The sequence below is a fragment of the Panthera uncia genome, chromosome A2 (genome assembly GCF_023721935.1).
Source record: "Panthera uncia isolate 11264 chromosome A2, Puncia_PCG_1.0, whole genome shotgun sequence".
Classification (NCBI taxonomy): domain Eukaryota; kingdom Metazoa; phylum Chordata; class Mammalia; order Carnivora; family Felidae; genus Panthera; species Panthera uncia.
Window position 1 is genome coordinate 106714951 of NC_064816.1, and position 27868 is coordinate 106742818.

Sequence of the window (27868 nt, forward strand, 5' to 3'; positions counted from 1 at the left end):
GAAAGGACAGTGTTGTCAAAGGAAACAATAATTGTTGTATAAATGTAGGAAACTCTTATAATTAAAAACAGAACAAGGCTAATGTATCTTTTAAGGAATTGGTCAGTCAAATGGATTACTTTTGCTACTGCTTACTTTTGCAGTAAGAACATTACTCAAAGAAAACGACACTGAATCATGTATTTGATGTATACTACAAAGAAAGATAAAAGAGGCAGGGAAAGCATGGATATTAATGGTTAAGTAATATATACTTAGGTTTGGGGCAGGAAGAAAATTAACTTCTGATTTGTATGTGAGAAAACAAAGGCGCCAGAGGCTGGTGTGTGAATACCTGTCCTTAAAGACTAGGCAGTAATTGCTGGAATGAGGGAGACATCATGTTAAGCAACTAGACATTTTAAAAAGCAGTGAAATACAGTAGGGATACAGTGGTTCTAAAGAGCCTAATGAAAAATGAGGCAAGGCAGAAACAAAGACAACAAAAAACAAAACAAGAAGAGTGAACCCAAAAAAAGACTGTTTGATAGTGGATGAGTTTTGATTTATGGGTTGTGTTGGTAGACATCATTGTTGTGATCATAGGAAAATCCTGGGAAGAGTGTTTTTGGAATGAAGAATGGGCAGGGTATGGACTGTGTCTTCTCATTCAGTTCACCACCACGTTAAGAAACTTTATTCTGGAAAATTAAAATTGTTCCTGGATGTACATAGCAATTTCTGGAGAAATTTTTTTTAATAAAATCATTTAATTTTTTTACAAATCAAATTCTTTGTCTTTTCTGTCTGATTTCCTAAGAACGATGCTACATTGGTTATTATGTTCCAAGTTAATAGATTTTATTATTTGAAAAACTGATCAGATATCGTGACTGTCTGTACATTATACCCAATGGCACAGATTCAAATTTTTTAGTGCCATTTTAATCTTGCATTTTCTTGTCAACTGTTTTGAATCATATACGTTTGGATGTCTGACAACCAGTATACTCTATATTTAATGATTCTAACATTCTTGAAATGTTATGATAATCCATACATAATTCATTTGGAAATAGTGAAAATACTACTTTAGGTTTACCCTAATGACTGGATATTAACAATATGAGTCATGTTATATTGTGATATATGAAGGTGGCCATGTTAGCATAGACCTTGACAATAATTATTGGTTCTCATTTCTCATCCTCATATTGGCTTAAAAATTTGTTTTTCATGATATGCTCTATGTGTGGTTGATCCTGTCTCGAGTGAAGTACACTTGACCGTTGAGCAACTTGGGAGTTAGGATGCCAATCACCTGTACAGTCAAAAATCCATATATAACTTTTTACTCCCCCCAGACTTTACTAATAGCCTTACTGTTGACTTCCTGAAAACATAAACAGTCGATTAAAGCATATTTTATGTAAGGGGTGCCTGGGTGGCTCAGTCAGTTGAGCATCTGACTTCTGCTCAAGTCTTGATCTCAGGGTTCCTGAGTTCAAACCCTGCATCAGACTCTCTGCTGTCAGTACAGAGCCTGCTTCAGATCCTTTGTCTCCCTCTCTCTCTGCTCCTCCCCCATTCATGCTGTCTCTCTCAAAAATAAACATTTAAAAAATTTTTAAAAACACATATTTTATGTAACATATTGTATGTCATATATATTATATCCTATATTCTTAGAATAAAGTAAGCTACAGAAAGAAAATGTTATTTAAAAATCATAAGGAGAAAATAAATTCACAGTACTATATTTATCTGAAAAAAAATCAATGTATGAGTGGACACATTAAGTTCAAACCTATGTTGTTCAAGTTCAACTACATATTTTAAATAAAATGAAATGCTTGAGAGTTTTAACTGTCATTTTTTACTAATGCCTTCTCCCTAGTTTATAAAGGGAACAGCATTAGCCTGTGCTTGAGAATTTCTTACCATTTAGCCTTCGGAATGTTAATTACTCCTAGACTTTAGTTTCCCTCAACTAGCATTGAGTTCCATCAAGTCAATACATAATTATTCATGATTTAAATAATCAAAAATTACTAAATTTTAGTCCAGGTAAAGTCTTGAATTTAAAATAAGTGAATTTGGCTTCCGAGGGGTCTCTGCTACTTACAGGAAGTACTGCTGAGAATTTCCTTCAGATAAAGCCAAAATAAGAAGACAGCAGTCTTCACTTCATTACAAAAAAGAAAACAAAAACAGGTTGTTATAGCTTCAGGTGAAATAACTAATGTTAGCTTATTGATTTTAAATAGAGTCCCTGCCATCTGGAATGAAGTCATTAGCTGGGGGGAAATGCATTGTGGATTGGTGATACTCCTAGGTTGTGATTAAATGGCACACATGTGAGTGTTGCTATGAATCTTTGTGTCTCCTATTAAAATATCTGATTAGACCTCACAAAGTAAGCTTTGCAAATAGGCTGGGACATACTACTCCCCTCTTGCTCGTTATTTCCATTTCTTATTATTCAATTAGGAATCAGTGACTTGCTGAATACACATGGTGTGTTTATCAGCCTGGAGAGTGATAAAAATTTTCCCTTCGAATTTGTCTTTTATATTCTGTTTTCTAATATTATAGCTGATTTTGAGAAATAGGTATTATCTTAATTCAGAATACAGAAATCTAAGTAGGCCCTCGATTATTCACTTCTTGATGTGTGTATTAATAGTGTGCTATAATAGTAACTTAAGAGTACTGAATACCTATTATGTTCTTGCCATAATGGTGGAAATTTTATATTCATATTTCTAAATATTAAAGCAACCCTGCAAAGCACATGTCAATTTTTTTTCATTTTTTTACCATGTTTATTTTATAACCATGATTTCTTAGTCCTTATTAAGTTGATACAATTTGGGGAAATAAATACTCCCTTCCCTTTTTAGTTCCATATGTATTGGGCAGGGTAACAGGAACAGAATATGAAATAATAGGCAAAGGGTGCAGGGATGAGACGAATGAAGTTGAAGAAAGACACGGTGAATGTTTCTATGAATGCTTTGGGAAGAATATCGACCAGAGAAATGCAAAGTTGACAACATGAGTATTTTCTTCTCTCATGGGCTTCGAAAAGTATGACATAGTATGGGGCCACATTCAGCATATATTAATTATATAGCATTGTGGTATATGTTTCTTGTCAGACATGATGTGTATATATTTTGTCTTACTTTTTAAGCTCCATAGATGACATTCATAAAGTACTTTTTTTTAAAACAGGAGGATTTTTTTTTAAGTTTATTTATTTTAAGAGAGAGAGGGAGAGAGAGAAAAGCAGGCTCTGACATGGGGCTCAATCTCACAAATCATGAAATCATGACCTGAGCCCAAGTCAAGAGTCAGAGGCTTGCCTGACTGAGCCACCCAAGTGCCCCCACAAAACATTTTTAATACATTATTCAGCAAATATTAATTTGATCATATAAACCAATCTTGCTTGGCAGAAAACACTACTAGCTGCTATGTGAAGGTCCTCCTTTTAACTAACACTTAATTTTATACTTGGAGCTTCGTATCAGAGGAAGTTCTTAAAGGGCATTCCTCTTTCAGCTGGATTTACAACTCATTTGCAACACTAAATACAGATAAAATAAAGATCACATCTTGGTTAAATGTTTATATATAAAAGCCCCTGCAAATATAGTCACTGTCTTGTCCAGATGGTAATTGTAGACGACTTGTTCTCTTTGAGCCTTTTTCTTACCCCATTTCCTCTCAAGGTCTTTATCTCAATGCTTTGAAGCTCCATAAGTGACTGTGAAGCTGAGGTTAATATTTTTAAAATGAGGGAATTATGACTAAGAATGGTTAAGTAACTTATCCAAGCTATCCACCTTATAACTGGCTACTAAATGAGAGGGGGGATTCAAGTCAAATTCTGTCTGGATCCAGAGGCCTGTCTCCATCGTATAAGCCACATTATTTAGAATGTAATGTAGTTGCCCTTCATATGAAATATATTCGCTGTTTTTCATGAATCAAGTGTAAATTCATATCTGACACTGAAGTTTGCACATTTTCCAGAATATATCTCTTTTTGATTTAAAAAACATGTGAACATAAGGCCCCTCCTTCTAAAGACTTAGACACTGTAGGAGCTCTTTAAAACTGAAAGGGAATTCTCTATGTCAATGAGAATATAAAGTGGAACTTTTTTGATTAGAGCTTTGATGTTTTCAGAAGAGTCATGTCACTGTTACCTGGAGCCAAGCTGGCCATTATAAGAGTCCAGGAGAGCCCCAAGAGCACAGGAACAATTGTTAAAATGTTCAGAACTCCTTTTTAGTAAAAATAGTTTCAGTGTAGAAATGGGAAGGTTTTCAGTAAATTCTCTAGAATCTTGAATTTTTTAATTTCCTGTGCTTAATCCTAGGAAAATAAAGCATGATAGAATTTACCATCTCTTGTGTTTTATATTGATGATACAAAGCTTATGAATGGTTACATTATTGTCCTGAAAAGTACTGTATGCAACATAATCATACTTATCTGACCAGGATGATGTTGGAATTGGGTGTGTGAGATTACCCTTTTGAGAGAGGAAAACTAACTCTGGAGATAAATTTGGGGAAGGGTGGAATGCGAATGGCTGATGCAGACGATGGAAATTGTTTGCCTGACATTTATCTGTGAAAACAAGCATGAATGAAAGTGTATAAAAATCAAACATATGTATATTTACATAGATTCACATATCATATAGAGTGCTTACTATTTGCTAGGCAGTGTGAAATAGGCACATAGATGAATGACAGATCTGTTCTTGACTTGTTGACGCCTAGCATGGGAAACAGATATGTAACCAAATTGTTGAAATATCCAAAGACTCTTGTTATGATATACGTAAGGACAGAGTTAGGTCTTGTCATTCATGACTGCTCAGATCAGGGAAGGCTTTGCCAAGGAAGTAATGTATATGTGCAGGCTTTTGAAAGATGAGGTGGATTTACTACTTTTTTTGCTCTTGAGAAGATGATGAACCAGCAAGGGCCACTATCTCCTTCCATGAAGTTACCAAATGTGAGACTTTTCTATGGGACGAAAGGAAAAAAATCATCCAGGTATATATTGTCTATAAAAGTTATTCTTAAAGGATGCAAAGGGTGAAAACAAAGGAGTGGAAAAATATCTATCAGACAAATGGTAACTGAAAGAATTCTGTTAAAGTAAACCATCATGAAACAGGAAAGATTCCTTACCCATGGACATCTAATAAACTTAGTGATACGGCTAATTGCAAATGTATATAATTTAGTTATACACCACTGCTATAAATATTTTTGATAAAGCAAAAAAATAAGTGCTTGGGCATTTGCTGTTTCTTAAATATGGTAGTTGACATCCAATTAGATCATTTATGAAGTCAGAATATAATTGCAATATAAAAAATGTTGCTGCTATTTTCAGTGGCAAGCATTCTGGCATTCTCTTGATTTAACATGGTGATAGGTAGTGGTTTGCTATGGTAAATATCAGCTTGACCTTTGTGGCAAGAAATGACATTTCTGGGTTGATTTTTTGATGTCTGGTGAACTCATATTAGCATGTGGAAATCAGTCTTATCACAGCTCTCAAATATAGTATTCATCCAGGTGCTACATATCACTATTGATTTTTGATGATCAGAATCCCATTTATTTATAAGATGATAACTATTAAACGTGTGGCTACATATGAACACCTACTTTGTAGAATAATATAAAATTAAATTTTTGAATCATACCAAATAGTGAAGATCAGAAAGCTAATTTTACTTAACTGGAATTCTTCCAGAATTTTGATTTTCATAGCCTTGTAGCCAGAAATAATATTTTGTCTTGAAACTAAGATTTCTATTAAAAGTTTGTCTTGTAAATATCTTATACATACTTACTTTAGTAAACATGGGATAGGTTAGTCCAGGTTGGTTTGTATTTCAAAGCTGATGCTGTTAAGAAAATGATGTTTGATCATCAGCATGAGCCATTACGTGCCACTTAAAGCAAAAGAAAAGATTAACGGTTGATGCGTACTTATATTTACATTGAGCCTGTTTGTACATATGAAATAGTTTTTCTATGTGAAATAAGTTTACAGTACCATAATACAAAGTGTAAAAACTACTGTGCTGTTTCTAAGTGACTTGCAGGGAGAGAAGGTTGAATCTAAACCTATTATTTCTTTGAGAACATTGAGTCAGAATGGTATAATCAATGGAATTTACCAATTAAAAATAGAACATGTAGACGTGAGCCAATGCAATTGATAACCAGACTTTTCTAGAAACTTTGCCATCACTACAGTTATTAGATCCAGTACTATAAAGTGTAACTACAAATGCATTTTATGTTAATTTCCTATTGCCAATATCGTTAAAATACGCCAAAAGGAAGATATTTGAAAACTTTGTTTACTCAAACTGTACTCGATGATGATCATTACATTAAGGAATCCACGTGAGATCATTTCTGTTGCAGTCTGTTGTCTGACCTTTTTCACTGGTTATTCTGTCCACAAGACAAGGAAATAAATGCAAAAATGAAAGTGCAATTACATTTCATTTGATTTCAACAAAAGATTATTTTTCATACATGCATATAGCTTTATAAAATTGTGGTTTATTATTGATTTGGAGTTAATTATTGAGATTTTAATAAGACACTATGGTAAAAATGAATAACAATGAAATAGTACATGTTGAATATGATATCATACTGCTTTCTTCTCCTGGACTGGCCGCACTGAGCTCTGCACAGAGAGACTGATGTGCAACTGACAAATACTCAGAAGAAGAGAACCTGGAACAACCTGTCTTAGTGAAGAAAAGCAGTGCACGCATCCCTATCATCCTAAATGTACAATGCTGGGCTCATCTGCCAGTTAAGAGATACTTTTTTGGATGATCCTCCTCTTTCTACTTTGAATATTAATTGTCTTCTTCAGTCTCTTACATAGTTTAATTATTTTCATTTAAAATAAATTATTCTCTAATAATACTGGCTTGTTTAAAATTGGACCCAAAAAAGATACTTACTCCATTTATATATTTTAGCCATCTAATCGTTGATTTGGAAAGCTTGATCTTCTCTACTGATTGTCACACTTTATCGTGCATCAGTTGAAGGTCTTATAAAATACAGATTCCTCCCAGAGATTGTGATTTAGTACTTCTAGGATAGGAAGTACCCCATAAATTGCATTTCTCACAAGTTCCCAGGTGACCTTGATGCTCTGAAATCCCCTAGAAATAGAATAAATCATGGATCAACATGTCCCATTTGAAGGGAAAAGTTAGAGAAGAAATTATTATCAATCAAATCAAGGCCAACAGTTCTAGAGCTTTTGTTGATGTTGTTTTGTTTTCATATAAAACAGCCTCCCTGGAATTTCATTGCTGATGTGTTTTCTGATACCCTTTACCTGTTCTTGGGACCAGGCAAGATTTCCTTATCTGAAGACCATTTGGTAACCAATTAGGTTGTTTTAGTGGAAAGGAATCACTTGTAAATTGAACATCCACTATTTAATAACAATTGGCGATGTTTCTCCAAGAGATAGAAAAATCAGATAAATAGACTACTTAATTCCAAATAAAAATTAGCACCCTGTACTCTATTGCCTGTTCATTGGGAGTCTAGGTGAACCAAGTCTACTACTTACAGACAAGTACGTATAACTTTATTGCTGTGACAATAGTTTGAGAAACGTGAGGATGGGTGAAAAAGCAACATGAGCGAGTCAGAAAATGAGTGAGGAGTTCCAGGTGTTGGTGAGTAATTTTGTAGATTTCCTGTAAAACAGAATTAATATTTCAGGCAAAGTGAAATACTTTGTCTAGATTTCAGAATCATAAGATTTGGTGCTACATGAAAAGTCTGTGTTTGATTACAGATGAGCAGAGGTTACCTTAGTGTTTTAGAATAAATCAGGCTATATTACCTTCTTTGCTTCTTTCCAGTGGGACTGATTTGAGAAAAGATCAATGTGAGCTATGGGTCCAAGGATATTTTAGGAAATATTTTGATGCCATATAGATTTTTATACATCTTTTTGTGTTGTCTATATACCTGCATAAAAATAATTGGAATTATCATAATTGCTTTTGAATGACATTTTGGTATCCCTCCTATTAATTTATCACTAGTTTTGCATATTCTGTTTAAAATAACCACTTAAATAATTAGACAGTGGTTTCATTTCCATCAGTAGATAATATTAACATTTATTGAATGAGTGTAAAATGAATGTAAAATGATTTTTAGATCAATTTCCAACATTTTTATTAAATTGAGTTAACATTCATTATATTGAGATTTTTTTAATGCCTATTTATTCTAGCCTAGCATTTGTATTAGCTTGTTATGGTTTTTATAATACAAAATTTAATAGTTTTTTTCCCATCAGTAGAATTGATTTTATAAATGCACAAAAAGAAACTTACTGACATTTCTTTACTGACATTGTCGAGATGATGTGAGAGGAATTACACAACATTCTTAATATTTAAGTTGTTGGTTAATGGAACTATGGTAATCAGTATACTTCCTGGTGATTTTAATGATGCTTATTTTTCCTCTGAGAAACAAGCGATACCTATTTTATGATGTGTCTGATGTCTTTTCACCCTAAACTAACTTTTCATTGTCAAGAGGTAAAAGGCAAGACTATTAATGGTAAAAACAAAACAAAACCAAACAAACAAACAAACAAAATACTGAAAGCACGTGGGAATAAAATCTCAAGTGAAATAACTTGGTCAACATGAAGAAGACACATTACACTATTTTATGTGGTATGCCTTTTCCTAGAACCTCTGAGAAATAGGATAATTACTAACTCACTCTTTTGGAGTTTTACTTTTCTTGATGATAAAAGCTCAGCAACTGTTTTTGTCAATTGCAATTTGAAGGGGTCACTTAAATTTGAAATGACAAAGGATGTGTATTATGGCATTAGTAGGATTTTGTCATTCCCTCTTACATGTTTATCACTGTTTTGCCTATTCTGTTCAAAACCACTCTGAAACAATTGGTGGTTCCATTTTTCATCACTAGATCATTCTAAAATTTATTTTGAAGACCTCAGGTAATTATTTGCATCACTTGAAAAGGGACAGAATGCCAGTCTGGGGAATATGATGGGAGACCACCTGCTAGATACAAAGCATGTCTCTTTAGTCATAATATCATTAACAAGTACTTTTATAGCCTTAGTAACATTCAGCACACCTTAATTCTTACTTTGTAAAATAGGGAGCTTGTTTGTACTCAACACTTCCGGATTTCAACTATTTTCTTCTTTTTTAAAAAAGATTATTTTGAGACAGAGTAGCACACTTGCTCGTGTGCATTTACATGCACATGAGTGTGGGTAGGAGGAGTGGCAGAGAGCAGGAGGGAGAAGGAGGGAGGGAGAGGGAGGGAGGGAGAGAGAGAGAGACTGTGTGTGTGTCCCAAGCGGGCTCCACACTGTAGGTGCAGATCCCAACATGGGGCTCCATCCCACAAACTGTGAAATCATGATCTGAGCTGAAATTGAGTCAGAAGCTTAAGGAACAGACTGAGCTACGCAGACGCCCCTCAGCTGTTTTCTTAATGTACAAAGCTGTTGTTCAAAAGAACTCTTACATATTCCAGTATAAACAAATAAAAGTGAGGTTGCCCTGGTTCGGGGGAAGAATCTTTTCTGGAGAAAGCACTGTAAGTCAATTCCAGGGTCCCATGGCATCCTGAGGCACAGAGAGTTTGAACACCACTGTAGGCAAATTCTAAACTTCCTCCCAGGTCTAAAATGCTATGCTTGGTTACATCATCCCTGAGGTAATTTGTCAGCTCCACAATATTTCCATCTGTTGAATTTTATATATTGATTTCTTGACTGAGTGAAAGTTTAGTTGTAATATCAAATGGAATTAGATATTTTTTTTTCCAGTGACAGGAAAATAAGATTTTCTCGTTTTAGTTTAAGTCCGATGTGCTTTGGAATAAATTTTTTAAAAATCTTGTAACTTATGTGTCCAAACATAATTTTGCAAGAAGTAGGAGTTAATCTATGAAAGAAGGAAAATTCTGTACCACTGTTTTCAGCAGTGTGTTATCTGCCTAATGACTTAACATGCTTCCTCCCTTCCACCAAAACCCTATGTCTCCTTGTTCTCTTTTCCCTGCCCCACACTCTGTGGTTGACCAAGATCCTTCCTCCACCAGTTGTTCTAGGAACCTTAAAACACTCTGCTTTTTCCCTTTCCTTCTCTGTTGCTACTAATGCTTTAAGAATTACATTTTCCTTACTGACCTAGTTTAGAAAAGGAAGAAGAGTTCCCAGGACTAGTGGATTATCACTTTTGGGTGTGCCCTTATGAATGGCTAGATGGTACAACCCAGTTTGTGATGCAGAATTTATTTCTCATACAGAAATGATGTTTTAAGTGTACCTCAGAGACTATAGAATGTTTAGTAGTATATGTTATAATTCATTTACTCTACAGGTGAATTTCAAAATGTGTGTTGGTCTGGGAGCCTATCAACTACTCTAAATGCCATTTCTTCCAAAAAGTGAGGTCTGTGTTTCAGGTAACAATGAATGCAGAATATTCCTAGTTGAAGACTGACCATATTTATTGGTTGAACTACAGGTGCATATATATTTGGTCGTTACGCATCCATCCATTAGATAGCATCAACACTTTTCTTTTCCTTTTTCTTTTCCACATTGAATTTAGCCTGAGGGGCTGAAATAGAGGCAACATTTTCAGACCTAAGCTATGTTTTCTTTTTAATTTAGATATAATAGAAACTGGATGCAGTAAAATTGATAGGTGGTACCAAGCTCACATTAGGATTTATGAAATGGACAATTGCCTTGCATAAATGGCAAGTGAAAAATCAACCTAGTTCTTCATAAACATTTTATTCTGGGGTGTGCTTGTTTTCTGAAACTACCTCTACTAAATCTCCTGTCAGTCTTGAAACTAGAAGGCAGAAAAGCTTCTAGTGCTACAGCCAACTGCAGTGTAGCCAGAGAAACAGGCAACAAAAATAGAACACCAGGATTGCTGTGCGTGGGTGAGGCAGAAACCACATTATGAGCAAAAGCTTCCAGTATTATTTTAGAACCAATACAGAGCTCTGCACTTCTCTCCTCTCTCTTCCAAAAACACATACTATAAAAATAAAATGAAATTAAATGTATGTGCATTTGCCCTCTTAGAATTATGATTCTTAATTTTTTTTTTTTTTTGCCTTTCTTTCTTTGGAAACAAATCGCCAGTATGGAAATACAGTGTGTAAAGCAAGCTGGGAGGGAGGAAAGAGTTAATTGCTTTTAAGGCCCTGCAATCGAGAATTATGGTTTGAAAGATAGAGGCTGGACAGCTGGGTTTGCTGGGGTATTTTTAAATGCATTAATGCTGGCTCCAATCACTCGGCCATGCTTGACCTATTTTTGGCTCAGGCCGACCATTGTTCTATTTCTGTGCCTGTGGGCCCTGCCGTTGTTGATTCATATGCAAATGGATTATCACTAGCTTTAGCCAACTTGAGCTGAGAGAGACCAGAGAGGGGGAAGAGACGCACACAAACAGATAGAAGGGCACCGGCTGAAGCCACTTGCAGGACTGAGGGTTCTTGCAACGCAACTCTAGCAGCCTGAAGAACTATAAGCCAGGTTTAATCAGTTTCTTTTTCTCGTGGGTACAGTTAATATTTTTCTACTTATTCTGACAAAGCAATAACCCCGAAGCACATTCCTATTCCCCACCTGCTTTTAGTTTCCGGGATAACCTAAACTCCAGACAGCCATAGCATCGACTTGGTCCTTTCTGCTTTGTACACAGGTTGGTAACACAGGAAAAGTGTCCAGATATTTTGAAAAGTGTATGTCCACCTTAACAGAAAGGGAATCATTGTGGAAGTTGGTCGGCTGCTGCCTCTCCTCGGGGAGGAGGGAGGACCAGGGAGGGTAGCTCCTGGGGCCCGTGCACTGAGCAGCGATGAATCTTTCATGTAGCTGAAGTAAGAGTGATTGGAATATGCTGCAGACAATTTACGAGAGTGACTCGTGTTTTTCCTCAGATGGGGTGGCTGGACGAGAGCAGCTCTTGGCTCAGCAGAGAATGCACAGTATGATCAGCTCAGGTAAGATCCTCTTCCATAACTGAGACATTTTATGTGTGAAAGGAGGCAGACTTGGGAAATGCAGCTAAGAAAAAGCACCTCTCAAGGATTTGCTGCTTTTTGGTGTTGATGTTGCTATTTTCTTGGTGCGTCTCTAGGGTTTAACTTAGATCCCTTCCATTACCGTTTCTGTGCATATTCAGCATTTAGGGACAACAGCTTCTGAATGAAATCTCAAAGCTTCTGATGAAGGATGGGACTGAGATAAGTAAAATGTAGTTGGGGGTGCTTTGCCTTACTCTGCAAGTAGAAAACGGAGATCTGTACTGATTGCAAGCTATTCTAATGGGACTTTAAAAATCAGGTAAGTTCATCCTGGGGCTTCAGTTTAAATTGCAGCCTCCTCTAGCCGGATGATTTTATATTTACAGTGTGCATACAGAAGCACATCTATTTATAGACCTACCTTCTGAAATGTGTTTGCTAGGAGTTACAAAGGTAGTTTTAATGTGGCTTTTTCTCAGCAGCCCAAAACGAAAGTATTCAGGATGGAATAAAATTATTATCAGCAGATGCTTATTTTAATTTTCTTTAAAAACATTTGGAGAGTCTAGTATTGTCAGGCAGATGGATGGCATAGCGCACACATAAAGGTGTTACATGCAGGTGCAACCCTTTAAAGAATAACAGTAACAGAGTCTAATTTCTGGTTTCTCTCTGTATGTGCTTGTGCCGTCAAGAAGGTGTGCTGAGGAGAGGAAACTTGTCAGCTTTATCAATTTCTGTTTGTTAAAAGAGCAGACTCTCCACATGATAACACTTACTTATAATTGCTGCTCTTCATATTTAATCCTACAGCCAGTTCCTAAAGCTTGGGTGGGGGGGGTTTGTTTCCGTCCTCCGAATGTTTCAGTCTAAATTGGCTTGAAGTTCTCCCTCACATCTTCTAAGTTCCTATGTGGGCTTGATCATAATTATAGATCACCACATAGATTTCCATGAAAAGAATGCAACGTAGAACAGCGTTTACTTGCTAGAACTAGATGTGAAAGAAATATTCCACAGGTTGGCATGATGTCTGTTTCAGTGCTGAACACCTTCCCATTTACGCACCTATGTTTGAAGCAAGTTATCTTTAAACCTCCGTTAGTTGCGATGATTTTAAGATACTTCTCTTGATCCAGTTTTTTGGTGGGCTCAGAATAAGAGATCGATCTTGTGTAATTTGAGGTGTTGACACTTAAGTGGCAAGAATTATTTTAACTAGTAGTGTCTGCTTATCTGAAGCAAACGTACTAGGATTTTAATATGGTTTATTATCTTTGTGGCTTTAAAGTTGACAAGAGCTTGGGGAGGGGTCAGCTGGTGTGTCTCCAATGGAACTGGTCACTTAATTTAGTGTTTTATTTTTTAAATATGGATCAACTTTTAAACAATCACTATTTTGGGTATCTTTTCAGTACTACACTTCATCTGTTTAGTCCTCACCTCTGTTAGGAGTTTCTTGTTTCTTTCACACGGTAGAAACAAAGCTGTGCCTTTGAAGCAGTGACTGGCCGCTGACATTGAATCTCTTGCCACAGGCTACAGGTGTTTGCAAGCCTCACTGTTTTCGGTGTCTGATAATCATATGTAACTTTACTCCGATTTTCAGTTGAGACTGTCATTTTCCTGACATGAAAGCAATAATATTTTCCAGCAGGGAAGTGCTTGAGACTGTCCGTGCAGTTGTCAGTTCTACAGGAAACATCCTGTAAGAACCAGCTCTTAAGTGAAAGGTGATGTAGATTGACATCAACTCTCAAACCTGTCTGATATAAATAAGGAAACTCCAAGTTCTGTTAACTTTTCAAATTTGAAACATAAAATCATTTGCATCCATTCTGCCATGTTGTATAACATTTGATGTTGTTTAATATAATATGGCCTTAACTTTAGTTCCCCCAGTCTTTATTGTGCACTTCCTCTGAGGCCCTGGCTCTCAAACTTGGAGTCATCAAGAATATTTTACAAAACACGGATGCCTTGGTTACACCCCCAGAGTTTCTGATTTAACTGGTATGGGAACTAGCCTGGATATTGGAATTTTTACTATCTTCCCAGCAATCCTAAGGTTGCAGCAAACTTTAAGTAACATTGATGAAGGGGTAAGAGGAGACAGTGGTGATCCTGGTGACCCATTTCAGTAGGGTTTTCCTTTAAGTTAATTGACAAGTTAGAGGTGTGTTTGTCTTAATTTATCTGCAAATTTCATTTCACTCCCTTTCGGACCAGTGGCATGGGTCTATGATTGATAGGCATAGGAATGGATGGAGTCGTTGGATCTGAAAGAGATTATTTGGTAGTAGTGCAAAGTGGTGGAGACAACACTGTTCGAGGAGTCAAGAGCTCTGTGTTCCGGCTCTTAGCCATTTGGATAACTGGTTACTCATCTGTAACCTGAACAATAATGATGTCCTCATGCTTACCTCTGGGCATTCTTTATGAGGTTCAAATGTAACAACATGTTATTGAAATGCAGACTCCCTATTATTATAACTATTTTTAGTGAAAGAACCTGGGCTTCTGGCTCTTCCATACCATGCTCTAGCTTGCTGAACAAGCCAGCTGAGTTCAATTGTATGTCACATAGAACAATGATATTTTGTTTTGAGAGTAAGTTTTCTTTAGTTATCTTACACGTCAGTTACTTTTTTTGGTTTTCCTGTTCTGGTAAGAACTAGTCATCTCCTTGTGTAAATTGTGACTGTAAATCAGAGTAGTTTGTGTGTGTGTGTGTGTGTGTGTGTGCACACACATGTGTACATGTACATGTGTTCTGTAAAGTGTCTCATTACATAGTAATCAAAGGCAAAGAATTTGCAGAATGTATAATTGAACAGTGAAACCACAACAAAGTATTTCTTGAGATTGTTTTAAAAAGCTTTGTTTTATTGTTACCTATTGCTTTGAAGTTCCCATTTGCTGTTTTAAAAGTTAAGCTCCATACTATGCATTGATAAAGGTGAGTTTTCTTCAGAGTTCTTTACATACCGTTGAATTGCAAGTGTTTTATATGGTTCCATTTTTTTTCTAATATTGATCTAGCTAGGCAAGACATTTTAGGGAGAACTAGGTTCTACAGTATAATCTGCTAATGTGTTTTCAGTTAAAATGCTCTGTAATATTGAATCTTGGAATTCATTATGAGTGACACATTGTGCTAGGTCAGTCTCTACTTTTGTGGCTTGTGTGGGCCAATATAAGTGATAACTGTGGCAGAAAGTGAAGCATGTACAAATATTGACTCAGGTCACTCAGCAGTAGCTGGCAGAATTTGGGGTGTTCTCCTGTTGCCAGGCATCTTGCTTAACATGTTGGACAGCAGAGCTGTCCAGACAATATTGGAACAATTACTATAAAAGAATTTCCTAGAGTTTATACAGCATTAATGTAAAATACATTTAAAGTAAGGAAAACTCATATTTTTACTATGTATTCTTATTTTAGGGTATAAAAGAAAAGCATTTAAATCTAAATCCTGAATTTCTTTTATGGAAAACATATCTTCACCCTTTCAGAATCTTTTTTTTTTTCCCCTTTGGTGTGCATTGTCGAGGGGAAAGGAACATTTTAGATTCAGTAGCCATTTATGTCTACTTGGAAAGCAGAATCTAATTATGAAAATGTAAGTCTGTGAAATGCTCCTGTCATGTCAAGAATCACTTCTGGTATTTCCCATAATTACTGTTTTGCCATTCTCTAACTCAAGTTATCTTCACTTACAAGGCTGTTATCAATTTGAATATTTGATAGGTAGTGATCAGAAAGCTAGTTATAAATAGGCCCATTGAGAATAGGGACAAGAATGAATATTTTATATCTCTGTGGATTACACCAGTGGAATAATTGTTATGTCTGTTAAGTAAGAATATTCAATAAAACCCCTCAGAACACTGAAATAAATCCCAATTCTGAATATTTGTTTATTTACTTATCTATTATTTTTATTTAGAGAGTTGCATGTATATGAGTGGGGGAGGGGCAGAGGGGGGAAGGAGAGGGGAGAGAGAGAGAGAGAGAGATTGAGAATCTTAAGCAGGCTCCATGCTCAGCATGGAACCCGACACAGTGTTGGATCCCATGACCCTGAGCCAAAATCAAGAGTCACATGCTCAACCAACTGAGCCACCCAGGTGCCCCCCAAATTGAGATTTAAAACTGAGGATTTTGATTTTAAAGATGAGAAATTTGAAAATGATGTATGACATAATTTTTTGCCACTGATAGATAATGAAGTGACTCTAAAATTGTATAACCTGGCCAACACTCGCCCTACACACACACACACACACACACACACACACACACACACACACACGTACGCATGCACACATGCATGCACACACAGACACAGTGTTCAGCATTAAGTGAGTACAGAAAGTGATATGACCTAAGCTATCTTGGAAGCTAATAGACAAGGAAAAAAGGGAAATGGGGATTTTGATCAAGACAGAGAAACCTAACAGGCCCTGCATCCGAGGCCCCCTTAGAATTTTACTGACAAAATGACAACTTTCTCAAAATTCTCACTAACATTGCCAGATTTGAAGAGAAGCAAACTGAGTGGATATCCTTAGCTGTTGTTGTTGTTGTTATTTCTTGTGCATGAGAAATAGTAGAAATGACTCTGGAAAAGAAACTAGTGAAATGGAGGAAGGTGAACGAACACTGTCTCTGGAGAAATGAAGGCTTCAAGGCAACACTCTAAGTTAGGAAAATGATCCATAATTCTTTTTCATCAAATACCCTTCCCCATCTAACCTTAGATATTCCACCAGGAGAAAACATCTTTTTACTGAATCCATGGAATTATCTAATAATTTTTCCCCACAAATGAGGCATCTTAATAAGAACATAAATTCCATAAAAGAGGAACTCAAAGATGAGATGATAAAACAATAGCACAAAAGGATATTTTAGATCTTGGGAAACAAATGAAAATGAAAAAGCATGATAATTACAGAACAAAAATATTCATTAGAAATAGCAGGAAGCAGAACAGACACCAGTGAAACTCTTTACCAACAAAGGGGAAAGGTTTAAGACAACCGTAGGGAATGAAAAAGGAAAATGGATTCAAGCAATTGGAAAGAAGTCAATTAATAAGAAACACAAAGGAAATAAAACAAAAAGATTATTTATATCCCTGAAGTTGATATTCTAAAACATTGAAACAGAAGATAATTTTGTGAAAAAGAAGAAAGATTATTGCACTGGAAAAGAAAAAAAATAAATCTGTAGACAGAAAGAACTCTCATTTTTTAAGGACAGTTTGCTGCAAATGCTCATCACAGAGTCATATTCTAACTGGGCTATTGATTTTCAAATAATAAAAATTCTTCAGGAGTTCATGCAGGTAAAGCAAAGGTATATGGTGGGGGGAAGGTGGGGAGGAAGGGAATGTATGGGACTCAAGAAGTATCAAGCATATCCAACATTCAGTGACAAAAAATAACGAAGAAAAATCTTTGAAGTTCAAAAAGAAGTGTAACCCAATGGTCCATTCAGGCAAGAGTTATTAAAATATAGAGAAAATGGGTAGGCAAGTCAGAAATTCCCAAACATGAACAAGGCTGCTTCCAATGAAACCCACACAATGAAGAGATGAATAAAAAATGAAATACAGAAGTAGGAAAAGCATAGGCAGATAAATGGGGCAAACCATGAATCTATTTAAACAAATATGAGATTGTGGTTACAGGATAGAAAGCAAATTTTATAAAGTAGGGCAATGTTCATAAACATAACCAATATGAGGCATTAGAGAGAGGTGAGATAGAGTAAAATGTGAAACTGCTGATAGCTTCTTTCTGGGCAGGGGCAGACTCCCTGCTGCTTAAAATGGAAACACAGGGGTGAAAGAAAAGGACTCCAAACACTGATTTTTTAAAATAATTTAACCTTACAAAGATCTTCTTGGAAATAGAACCTCATATAGGAAGGAAGCATTTAGTATGTTGATAGTCCCTTCAGTTGCAGTTTTTAATCCTGATAAAATCATTTAATGTTTTTTAAATAAAAATAACATCAGTGATATGATCTCACTTTTATGAAAGTGTATTTGGTCCATCCATCCATCTCCCAGAAGGATTCATACATAGGTTGAAAGAAATCATGGACAGTTTTGTGTGTGTGGTGGTGGGCTGGTTGCTGGGGCCAGGGGATGGGGGGACTTCTGTTTTTATCATCATACTTTTTCACTTTGTATGAATTTTTATGATATGCGCATATCTTCTAACAAGTGTTTCTTACAGACCACACACAAATCTGCATCAGAATATTAACGGTGTTTAATCCAAGTAGTAGGTAAATTGATTGTGTTCTGCTCCGAGTAACAGAAAATCCTACTCAAAGTGACAACAAGGAAATTTATCACTTAGTTAAAATAGCAGGGTAGTTGACAGCACTAGGTGGTCAATAATGTCAAAAATAATCAGGTCATTCATACCGCTTCCCTCTGTTGGCCTTAGAGTTGTATCTTCTTCACAGGTCTGTTTCCTCAACAAAGCAGGAGTTGAATGTGGCAGATCCAGGCATTGTGTCTATTTATGCACGACAAAGTCTGGAGACATAGAAGAGATACTTTGCTTCCTTGGATGTTTTCTTTAGGGAAGTTTTACCCAACATTTCTCCAGCAAATTGTCTTTCATAATTTATTGGCCAGAAAAGCAGCATCTACCCAGGAACAAAGCAGGATGGGACCACCATGGTAGCTCCTTAGAGTCATACTGAGCCTAGGAGAGTGGGTGCTGCAGCTGAACGTTTAGTTTGTATTAGGAAGAAGGAAGGGAGGGTAAGGAATGCATGTTAGCTAGGCACCAGCAGTATTTGCTACAGTGTGTATGTTGGTGGTTGGAATTTTCTTCTTGGTACTTTTCTTCAGGTTGTATTTCTCAAAATATAAACAATTAAATGAAGGAAGCAGACCATGTAATTTTTTTCAATTGAATCATGGGTGTTACTTCATTTTCATGAAGATTTTTACATCCATTTTGACACTGATACATTTTTTTACTAGTATTGAATAGGAAACCTTTCTTAGTACTGTTGTTAGAAGGAACCCTAAAAAGAATAGTTATGGAAGAACACTGGATCTCTGTAGGGTTGTAAATCGCTTTTTAGAGAAGAGGAAAATCAACATTGTAAACTAGTGCATTACAAACATTTATTATAAATTTGAGTAAAGTATTCCTTTAATGCTGGCTTTGAGGGATACAGAAAATATTAAGAGAAATTTATTTAATGTATAAACTTTTCTTTACACTGAAGGAGGATTATTTTTAAAACATTCAAAATGCAATTTCTTTGCCAGTATGTTGTTATAATTATTACATTTTCAGAGTAATGAACAATTTTAACAATCTGGAATAGTAACTGCATTTTAACAATTTTTTTCTGAATTGGAATACTTTGAAAACAATTTAATTGGAATAAAAGCCCATGAAAATGACTTTAAAAATAAGCTTTCAGTAGATGAAATTCAAAGATATTTTGGCATGTGCTTCAAATCAGAGTGGCAGTGCTATGGTCTGTCCCATTCTTGAAAGGAAGATAAAGTGCCAGTGGTTGGCTTGGATGCATGGTGTCCTTACTATGGGCAATTCTCCCTTTTCTAATTTTGGGAGCTGACAATCTGGAGATGAAGGGATGAGAAAATACCTTGGGTCTACTAGTTCTATTCTTCCCCCACTAAGTCACTTGCAGAAAACAACTTGAATTTAAACAAGAGTTTTTGCAATACTAACTGCCCCACGTTTTACATATTATCAGAGAACATTATGTTTAGGGTTACTCTGTGATGCTCTGGTTCGTGAAAACAAAACTGAGTAATTCTTGTGTTTTAGAAGAGTATCAGTTCCGTTCATTATTTTAATGTTAAATTTTCCTTAGTCAAATAAGGGATGGGCCTTTTATATATGGTGTTTTTTAAATACCCAATAATTAAATCCAATGAAAACTACATTTAAGGAAGAAGGAAATTTACCAAACCACAGACTGTAACTAGTCATTTACTTATGATTAAGCTCTTTGCATGTTGATAAGGTTGGAAAAACCCCAGAACTTCATTTTTTTTTACTTCTTCCCCTCATGGCCTACTGCTTGTATTGAAACATTTTATTTATAATTTATGTTCAGTATTGACACAATTTTAGCCCTGTGGATGCTTTTTTCAATTATTTGAGGTGACTTTTGGTGGGTGTCAAAGACATGACACATATCCAAAGTAGGTTAAAATATTTTTAAATTTTAAAAGTTGAAATTAAAAACAAACAAACAAAAAACCCAAGAAAATTTCACTAAATTTCCATTAAATTGCACATTGTGGCCTGGAAGTTCTCACTTTAGTGAAAATGTGTTTACCCAGAAAGTTCTCAGGGAACCTCATGTAGGGTGAATTAGAAAAGCCGTTGGTGAATAGAGCATGATTCAAATTTTACTCTTGATGGTGCTTTCTAAAAATTTTTTATTTAAATTCTAGTTTATTAATACACAGTGCAGTATTCATTGCAAGTGTGCAATTTGGTGATTCAATACTTACATAGGACCCTCTCACAACAAGTGCACTTAATCCCCATCACCTATTTAACCCATCCCCCACCCACCTCCCCTCCAGTAACCTTCAGTTCTTTATAGTAAAGCCTGTTTCTTGGTTTGCCTCTCTCTTTCTTGGAGGGTGCTTTTTAAATCTGCTTACAAATGAAATTCAGTTGTGTATTTTGAATGTGTGTTTTACATCAGACACCACTCATTTTAGATTTAAAAATATCACAGTTATCATTTTCATGATTTTTCTGCCACATTCCACTCTGATCTAATTGTTTACTCTCAACTTAGGAGGTCAGTGTTTGGAGCCATATTTTTTCATCATTTTTTAACATTTCATTCTTCTTATTAATGTAATAAGCTACTGTTTCAGATGCTTTTTCTGTACCAGGCATTGTTTCATCTTCTAATCTTCCTTGCAGTTTGGAGAGGTATGCACTACTTAGAGCAGGATGCGTATTTTGCAGATATGGAAACAGGTTCAGAGGAACTTACTTATGGTGATCATGGGTAGGAACCAGCAGGGTCAGGTTTGAACTTGGTTTGTTTACCATGTCTCTGTTCTTGTTTACCATCTCTTTGCCACTTTTTCTCAAAGAGAAAACTATTTTGCATAGGATAATGTGTTTCATATCTGGGGCTAAAAATATTGAATCAGCTATATAGATAAATGTCTAGGCATACTTCTTAGTCCTGGGAGGTTTAAGGCACAAATAGGCAACTATGGTGAAAGGCTTGGTTGGAGGAGCCTTACTTCACATTCCCAGGGCTTGATAATGATATTGGAGGAAGTGAACACTGTCCAGGGCTGAGACAACTCAAGCCAACCTCTAGAGTTCCATGAGACTGATGATATGCAGAGTAATGAGTACACACTGTGGACAGAACCAGTATCCCCAGTGCATTTGGCATGTTGTTTGCCAGTGCTCACAGTACATCTTATAAGTCATACCTGTAAGGTTTGCACCACTGCAAAATAGCGCATTATAACTAATGTAATTTAGCTGGAGATCTTTTTTTTTTTTCCTTCAAATGTTAGCTCCATGGGCTTCAGTATTTTTTGACCAAAATGTTTTAATTATATCTGCTTCATTCCTTACCTAGAAATGAGTTGGGCAGGGGGGAGGTTCAATAAAGTTTGTATCTCCACTCAAATCGTTATCTCAACATGCTATGTCAAATTCTTAAGCCAAAAGAATAATCTAGCTAATAAAATTTTACTCTGCCTATTTTGAATCTGTATTCATCCAATTTGGGCCCAATGTGGACTTTTTAGGTGAAAACTGGGTGGTGATGTTTGTATGTACCAACATGGTATTACATTTTACTTTATCTTGAGTTAAATTTGTACATTGAATTCACCAGTTAGATACTAATGCAATTATTCAGGAGTCAGCTCCTTGGTTTTTATCAACTAATTTTTATAATCTTATTGGCTATGAGAATCTTGAGCCATCTTTATGGAATACGTTGTGGAGGCATTATTGATTGTCATATTAATGACCGACATAATTTATTGCCTTCCAGGCGAAAGAAGCTTTCAGAAGATCATTAAATGCATTAAAATCTGCAGATGCCCACATGTCTGTGGCTCTCTTTAGCAGGCTGACTCCTTTGGGTCAGTTATTCTTAGCCTCGGTATTTCTATCTTATGGCATTGCAGGTCTAAGATTAGCTTGTTAGGCGTTATCATGCCATCTGAGTTACCTCCTAATATAACTCTACACTGGAATGATTATTTATAGAAAGAGCATTCTGTCATTTTTGGGTTATTTCTAGTAGTTTAAATAAAGAAGAATAACATTCAAGTGAAACCACAGATTCCTTCCTGCTGCCAAAACAACATGATAACTGTCTGCTTAAGGGGCAATAATGTTTAAATGTCTGCTTAGGGTGATTGCAGAATTCTTTTTATCTCTGCCACCTTGACAGAAAAGGAAGAACTTTGGATATTGATGTATAATGCTTGTGGAAAGGCAAAGAGGCAGTCTTGATGCTTTCTGTCACAGAGCACAGAAGACTCTGGTTGATGATGACAACAAGAGACACACAGGATTTATTTTTAGAAACAGACATTGCTAAGCTCTCTCTTTGGTGTTAATATGGCTCATAAACAGGGCTCCTCATTGTTGACCCTTCCAGGGAAAATGGCATTTTATACACACACATGTACATACACTCTATTTTTTTTTTTACTTTGCAAGAATGACTCTATTATTAAGAAGATAAGTAGAACTTTTTTAAAGCTAAGAAATCTAAATTTTATAAAATTCCTACAAAAGATATATAGGACTTTTTAACATTTCATGAAAATTGGGTCTAAGGGATGGTTTGTGAAAAACAGTCAAATGTTATAAGTACAATGAATATATAGATTGGCCATAGGTGTGGAAAAATAGGTGAATGTATATTATAAATGACTTAATAATAAATTACAATACATGTAAATATTATTATCTATGTTTCTGGCTTTATTGCAATAATATGTAAAATATAGCTATAAAAGATATTATAAAAATTATGATTCATTAATTAAGTTGCTGATTTAAGTAGATGAGATAAAAATTTCAGTATATAAAAAGGAGGTATAAGACTTTGCTAGTTGTTCTGGTATAATGAACTCTTATTGAACCCAACAAATTTTATGTAAAATAAAATGTACAATTTCACATTAGAGAACTGATCTCTTAGCTTACTTACACTGTAAGTTTAATTCAGATCTTGGTAATTGATATATTAGTTTAAAATTAGAATTGCGATTTTACTCTCTTAAATTTGCATTCTATATTTCCTGATTATTCACTCATTGTTAGATGTTGAAATGTTAAAGTGCTGTGGTAATACATTTCCTGTTACACATCAATTAAAATGCTTTAGAATGGATGATTCAGTTCTATAGGAATATTCATAAAATTATTTATTTACTGAAAACATATTATCTTCTCAAAAGATAAATATTTTGGGTGCCTGGGTGGCTTGGTCGGTTGGGCGGCCGACTTCGGCTCAGGTCATGATTTCGCGGTCCGTGAGTTCGAGCCCCGCGTCGGGCTCTGGGCTGACAGCTCAGAGCCTGGAGCCTGTTTCGGATTCTGTGTCTCCCTCTCCCTCTGCCCCTCCCCTGTTCATGCTCTGTCTCTCTATGTCTCAAAGATAAATAAACGTTAAAAAAAAAATTTTTAAAAAAAGATAAATATTTTTGTGTTTGTGTGCAATATAAGAAATCCACAGCCCACTGGGAACTTGCAGAATGACAGACAAAAACAGGAACACGTAGCAATTCAGGTGTATTCTCAAAGAAGTCAAGATGTAAACAAATTCAGAGGATTGGAAGTAGAAGCAATTGTAGTAACCCACTGCATTCGACCACTCTTAATTAGCAGGTTGAAGATTTGGGGAGATGATGTAATTGCTTGAAGTTTTAGAAGCTGAATTGAAATAGTCATACATCTGATTTTTTTTTACTCAAAAATATTTGAGAGCCAGCCACATACCAGGTATTATTCTACGCACAGAGGATACATCTATGAAACAAGATAAGGAGACATGTATTTGACTGATTGTTCAATTGAATGATGGATAGATAAGGCTACTTTAGATAGTAATAAGTATTAAGGAAAACTAAAAGAAAATTGGGATAGAAAATGACTAATGGTGGCAAAGCCAGTATTAGACGAATCACATAAAACCTTTTGAGGACGCTAAGATACAAAGAATATTTCCCCAATAAAAGTTGGTTTTCCCTCAGCATTCCATTTGATCTAGAACAAACAGAATAAAATCACAGAATAGAGCAGGAGAATGGGGAAAATTTTATTAGTGGATAGGTAAGAAAGTCAGGGGAAGTCTGTTCCCTGGTTTTAGAGACTTTTTCTAATTTCCAAAGAGAAATTTTGTAATGAGGTGATATCTCCCTAGCATTAATGCTTTGGGCTGGAATTAAGGACCTTTTTGAACCACTTACCTTGGTTCTTTCCCAAAGGTTCTTCTTTGACCCTCATTCCAGCTTTAACCTCATATATGCAGAAACTTCTTACCCAAGCAGTATGAGCCATGCTAGTACTTTAGTGAAGTGATGAATTCCTCTTACCTGGGAGCCGAAAAGAATGGGGACAGTATATCCTCATCCACTGAAGTTAGAAGTCTGAAAATTTTTTCTCAAATTTGCAATATTGCACACTTAAAAATTTTTTTTTTAGAGAGAAGAGCTGTCAGTGGGGAGAGGGCGTAGGGAAAGAGAATCTTTTTTTTTTCTTCTTTTTTTCTTTCTTTTTTTTTTTTTTTTTTTTTTTTAGAGAGAGCACAAGCAGAGGAGAGGCAGAGGGAGAGAGAACATCTTAAGCAGGCTTTCTTGCTCAGCTCAGAGCCCAATGTGGGGCTTGATCCCACAACCCTTGGATCATGACCTGAGCCAAAATCAAGAGTCAGTCACTCAACCAACTGAGCTACCCAAGTACCCTAATATTGCACACTTTTAAAAGGGGTTATTGGGGGCACCTGGGTGGCTCAGTCACTTGAGCATCTGGCTCTTGAATTCGGCTCAGGTCATGATCCCAGGGCCCTGGGATTGAGCCCTGAATCGGCTCTGCACTGAGCATAGAACATGCTTATGATTCTCTCTCTCCCTTTGCCTGTCTCCCTTGCTCACACTTTCTCTGTCTACAATTAAAAAATACATAAACTTTAAAAAATAAATAAAGAGGTTATATAATACAGTATTCATTACACAGGTGTTTATTGAGTCCTTAACAACATGCCAGGTATTTAATTCATGGAAATCATGGGATGAATAGCAACTTTCTTGTATGGCTATAGAACTGTAACTTCTAAACAAAATGTTTAGAATACATTGTCTTCATCCTTTAAGGAAGTGGATAAATTTGTGATTAATTTTTATAAAAGTTGAGTAAGGAAGTATTTAAATGTATTTTTAAAAAGGGAGAAACAACAATGTGCTAAAAACTATTTTCCCCACATGTTCTGCTTTCTCATGGGTAGGGAGCAATGATAGATACACATAGTAGGATGGACAAACATTTTTGAGGGCCTGACACATGATCTCACATGCCTGATGCCTCATGGGGTTTTCCCTCAACATTCCAATTGGTCTAAGTCAAATGGAATGAAAGCACAGTTAGAATAGAGCAGGAAGTGTTCTGGAGCTATTTTAAACTCCACTGAGTTGTGCCTTCTGTAAGGGATGGGGAAGCCTTTATTGGTGGGAAGGTGAGGGAACCAGGGGAAGGAGATCATCTACCATTTTCTTTAGCTTCAAGAATACTGGGACTGAGCCGAACTCCTGGACAACATGCTTTTTTGGATTCACAGTGTAGCTTGAGGAAAATGTTTAATAACTACATTTTTTCCTCAAGGATTGTTTCATTTAATCAATTCAATTCAATTATTGAGTACTTGACAGGTGCATTTTTAGGCTAGATTTCTGGTTTATCTGTTATTGCTATCTGTGTGTGTGTGTGTGTGTGTATGTGTGTGTGTGTATGTGTGTGTACTAACAATCAGCTGTTTCCTTTTTCTGAAATACCCTTCTGCTGCTCTGTTCTTTGCTGGAAGAATCCTAACCCTTACAAAGCATAGTTCAAATGTCCCCTAACCCCCCCTCCCCATCCCCTGCAGCACTTTCCCGGTTATATATATTATCTTCTCCTCAAATCCCCCCTCTCCCATAGTTCTTTATTACTAACTTAGAAATTTCCACTTTATGTCTTACACTGTGGTTATTTATGTATGTGTGTCCCCATCCCCCCCCCATTAGTTATATTATAAGCTCCAAGAGGAAAAGGATCATGTTTTACTTCTATTTTTATTCCCTACAGTGCCTAGCATATAATTGATCCCTGAGATTATTTTTAGATGAATGAATGAGTGATTAAAGAGTACAGTGGTATCAGTCTGTTTTCAAAAATTTTTTGATTTTTAAAAAAATGATTTCCTCTTTTATGTATAAAATAAATCCTCAGTTTTTTGTAAATTGAAAAATGTAAACTTCTTGATCTGTTAAAACCTTAACTGAAAATTAAAACCATTCATTTCAGAATATTAGTCAAGAATAATATCCAGTGTTTTGACAATATGTATATGATCCCTAAATCTTTCAGTTATTCTTGAGAATGGAATTTTGTAGTATTATTTTTAGACTTGATTTTTAATCAATAATGCCATGAGATATGTGTCTGCATTCAAAATATTAAGTGTGAAATAGACAATTTAAGACTGTCTGAACATAAATGCATTCTCTTTGGTCCCAGGAGAATAAATTTGGTTGTGAAAATGATTATAGGTATACTTTTATATTATTCAAACATTACTTCACATTATATCCTATTTTTCTCCTGTGTGAAACTTTTATGTAGAGACAGCTTTCTTAGATAAAGACAAAAATGGATAGAATTTTTGGTTAATAGCACCAATCTGAAATAGTTTTGCCCCTCAGATTGCTGTTTGGAGCTCATCTACATTTATTCAGGTATTACTTAATTGGCTATATTCTTTGAGAAGAGAGCAATGGAAAAGATTTTTTGATAAACAACTTAATCAAATGTTGAATGCCAAGGGTATCAGTAATTTAAAAAAATTATCTAAAGTAAAATGTCAGAATAGGGAATTCACAGAGTGAGATATTAAGGAAAGACAGATGGAAGGAGTGAATCAAGCTCTGTACCCAGTTTTTCAAGAAGAAGAATGAAATAAATATATTTATGTCTAAGTGGGAGAGGAATGATGAAGAGAGTAAGTGTAATATAAGTAGGAAAAGATATAATTTTTTTCAGGGTAGTCTTTGCTGAGCTTTAAAACTCAGCACAAGAAAGGATACATTAAGGCCGTTAAGGCTAAAAAAATTAATTGAGTTAGTTACTATAAATGTGGGCCAAGAAAAGAGTTGGATAATGAAACCAAATTTTGCAACATAGCTGTTGAAGTCAACTTAATAGGGCACAGGAATGAGCATGTGCCAGTGTTAAGTCCATGACTTTGCCAATTGTGTTTTCTCATCATTGTGAGTCCATGGTAAGTTTCTAACTGCTATAAAAATTGTATTGAGGTGGTACAAATCAAGTTTGGTCAGCTTTGGATTTAGAAGTTTCTCATTCTTATACTAAATATTATTAAGAATTTGTTCGAGTAAATGTCCAAAGGTTATAATTTTTGGAGCTATACAAATTAAGTTACTTGGAATC

The 27868-nt window shown here is 35.6% G+C and overlaps 1 protein-coding gene across 4 annotated transcripts in view; it reads left to right on the forward strand.

Annotated features, from left to right (window-relative positions):
- Positions 1-27868, forward strand: part of HDAC9 (histone deacetylase 9) — a 903132-nt gene that overhangs the window by 384669 nt on the left and 490595 nt on the right. For all 4 annotated transcript variants that reach the window (XM_049642883.1, XM_049642881.1, XM_049642880.1 and 1 more), the window contains exon 3: positions 12048-12110. In XM_049642883.1, the coding sequence (XP_049498840.1) occupies positions 12048-12110 (63 nt within the window). The remainder of the gene's footprint in view (positions 1-12047; positions 12111-27868) is intronic.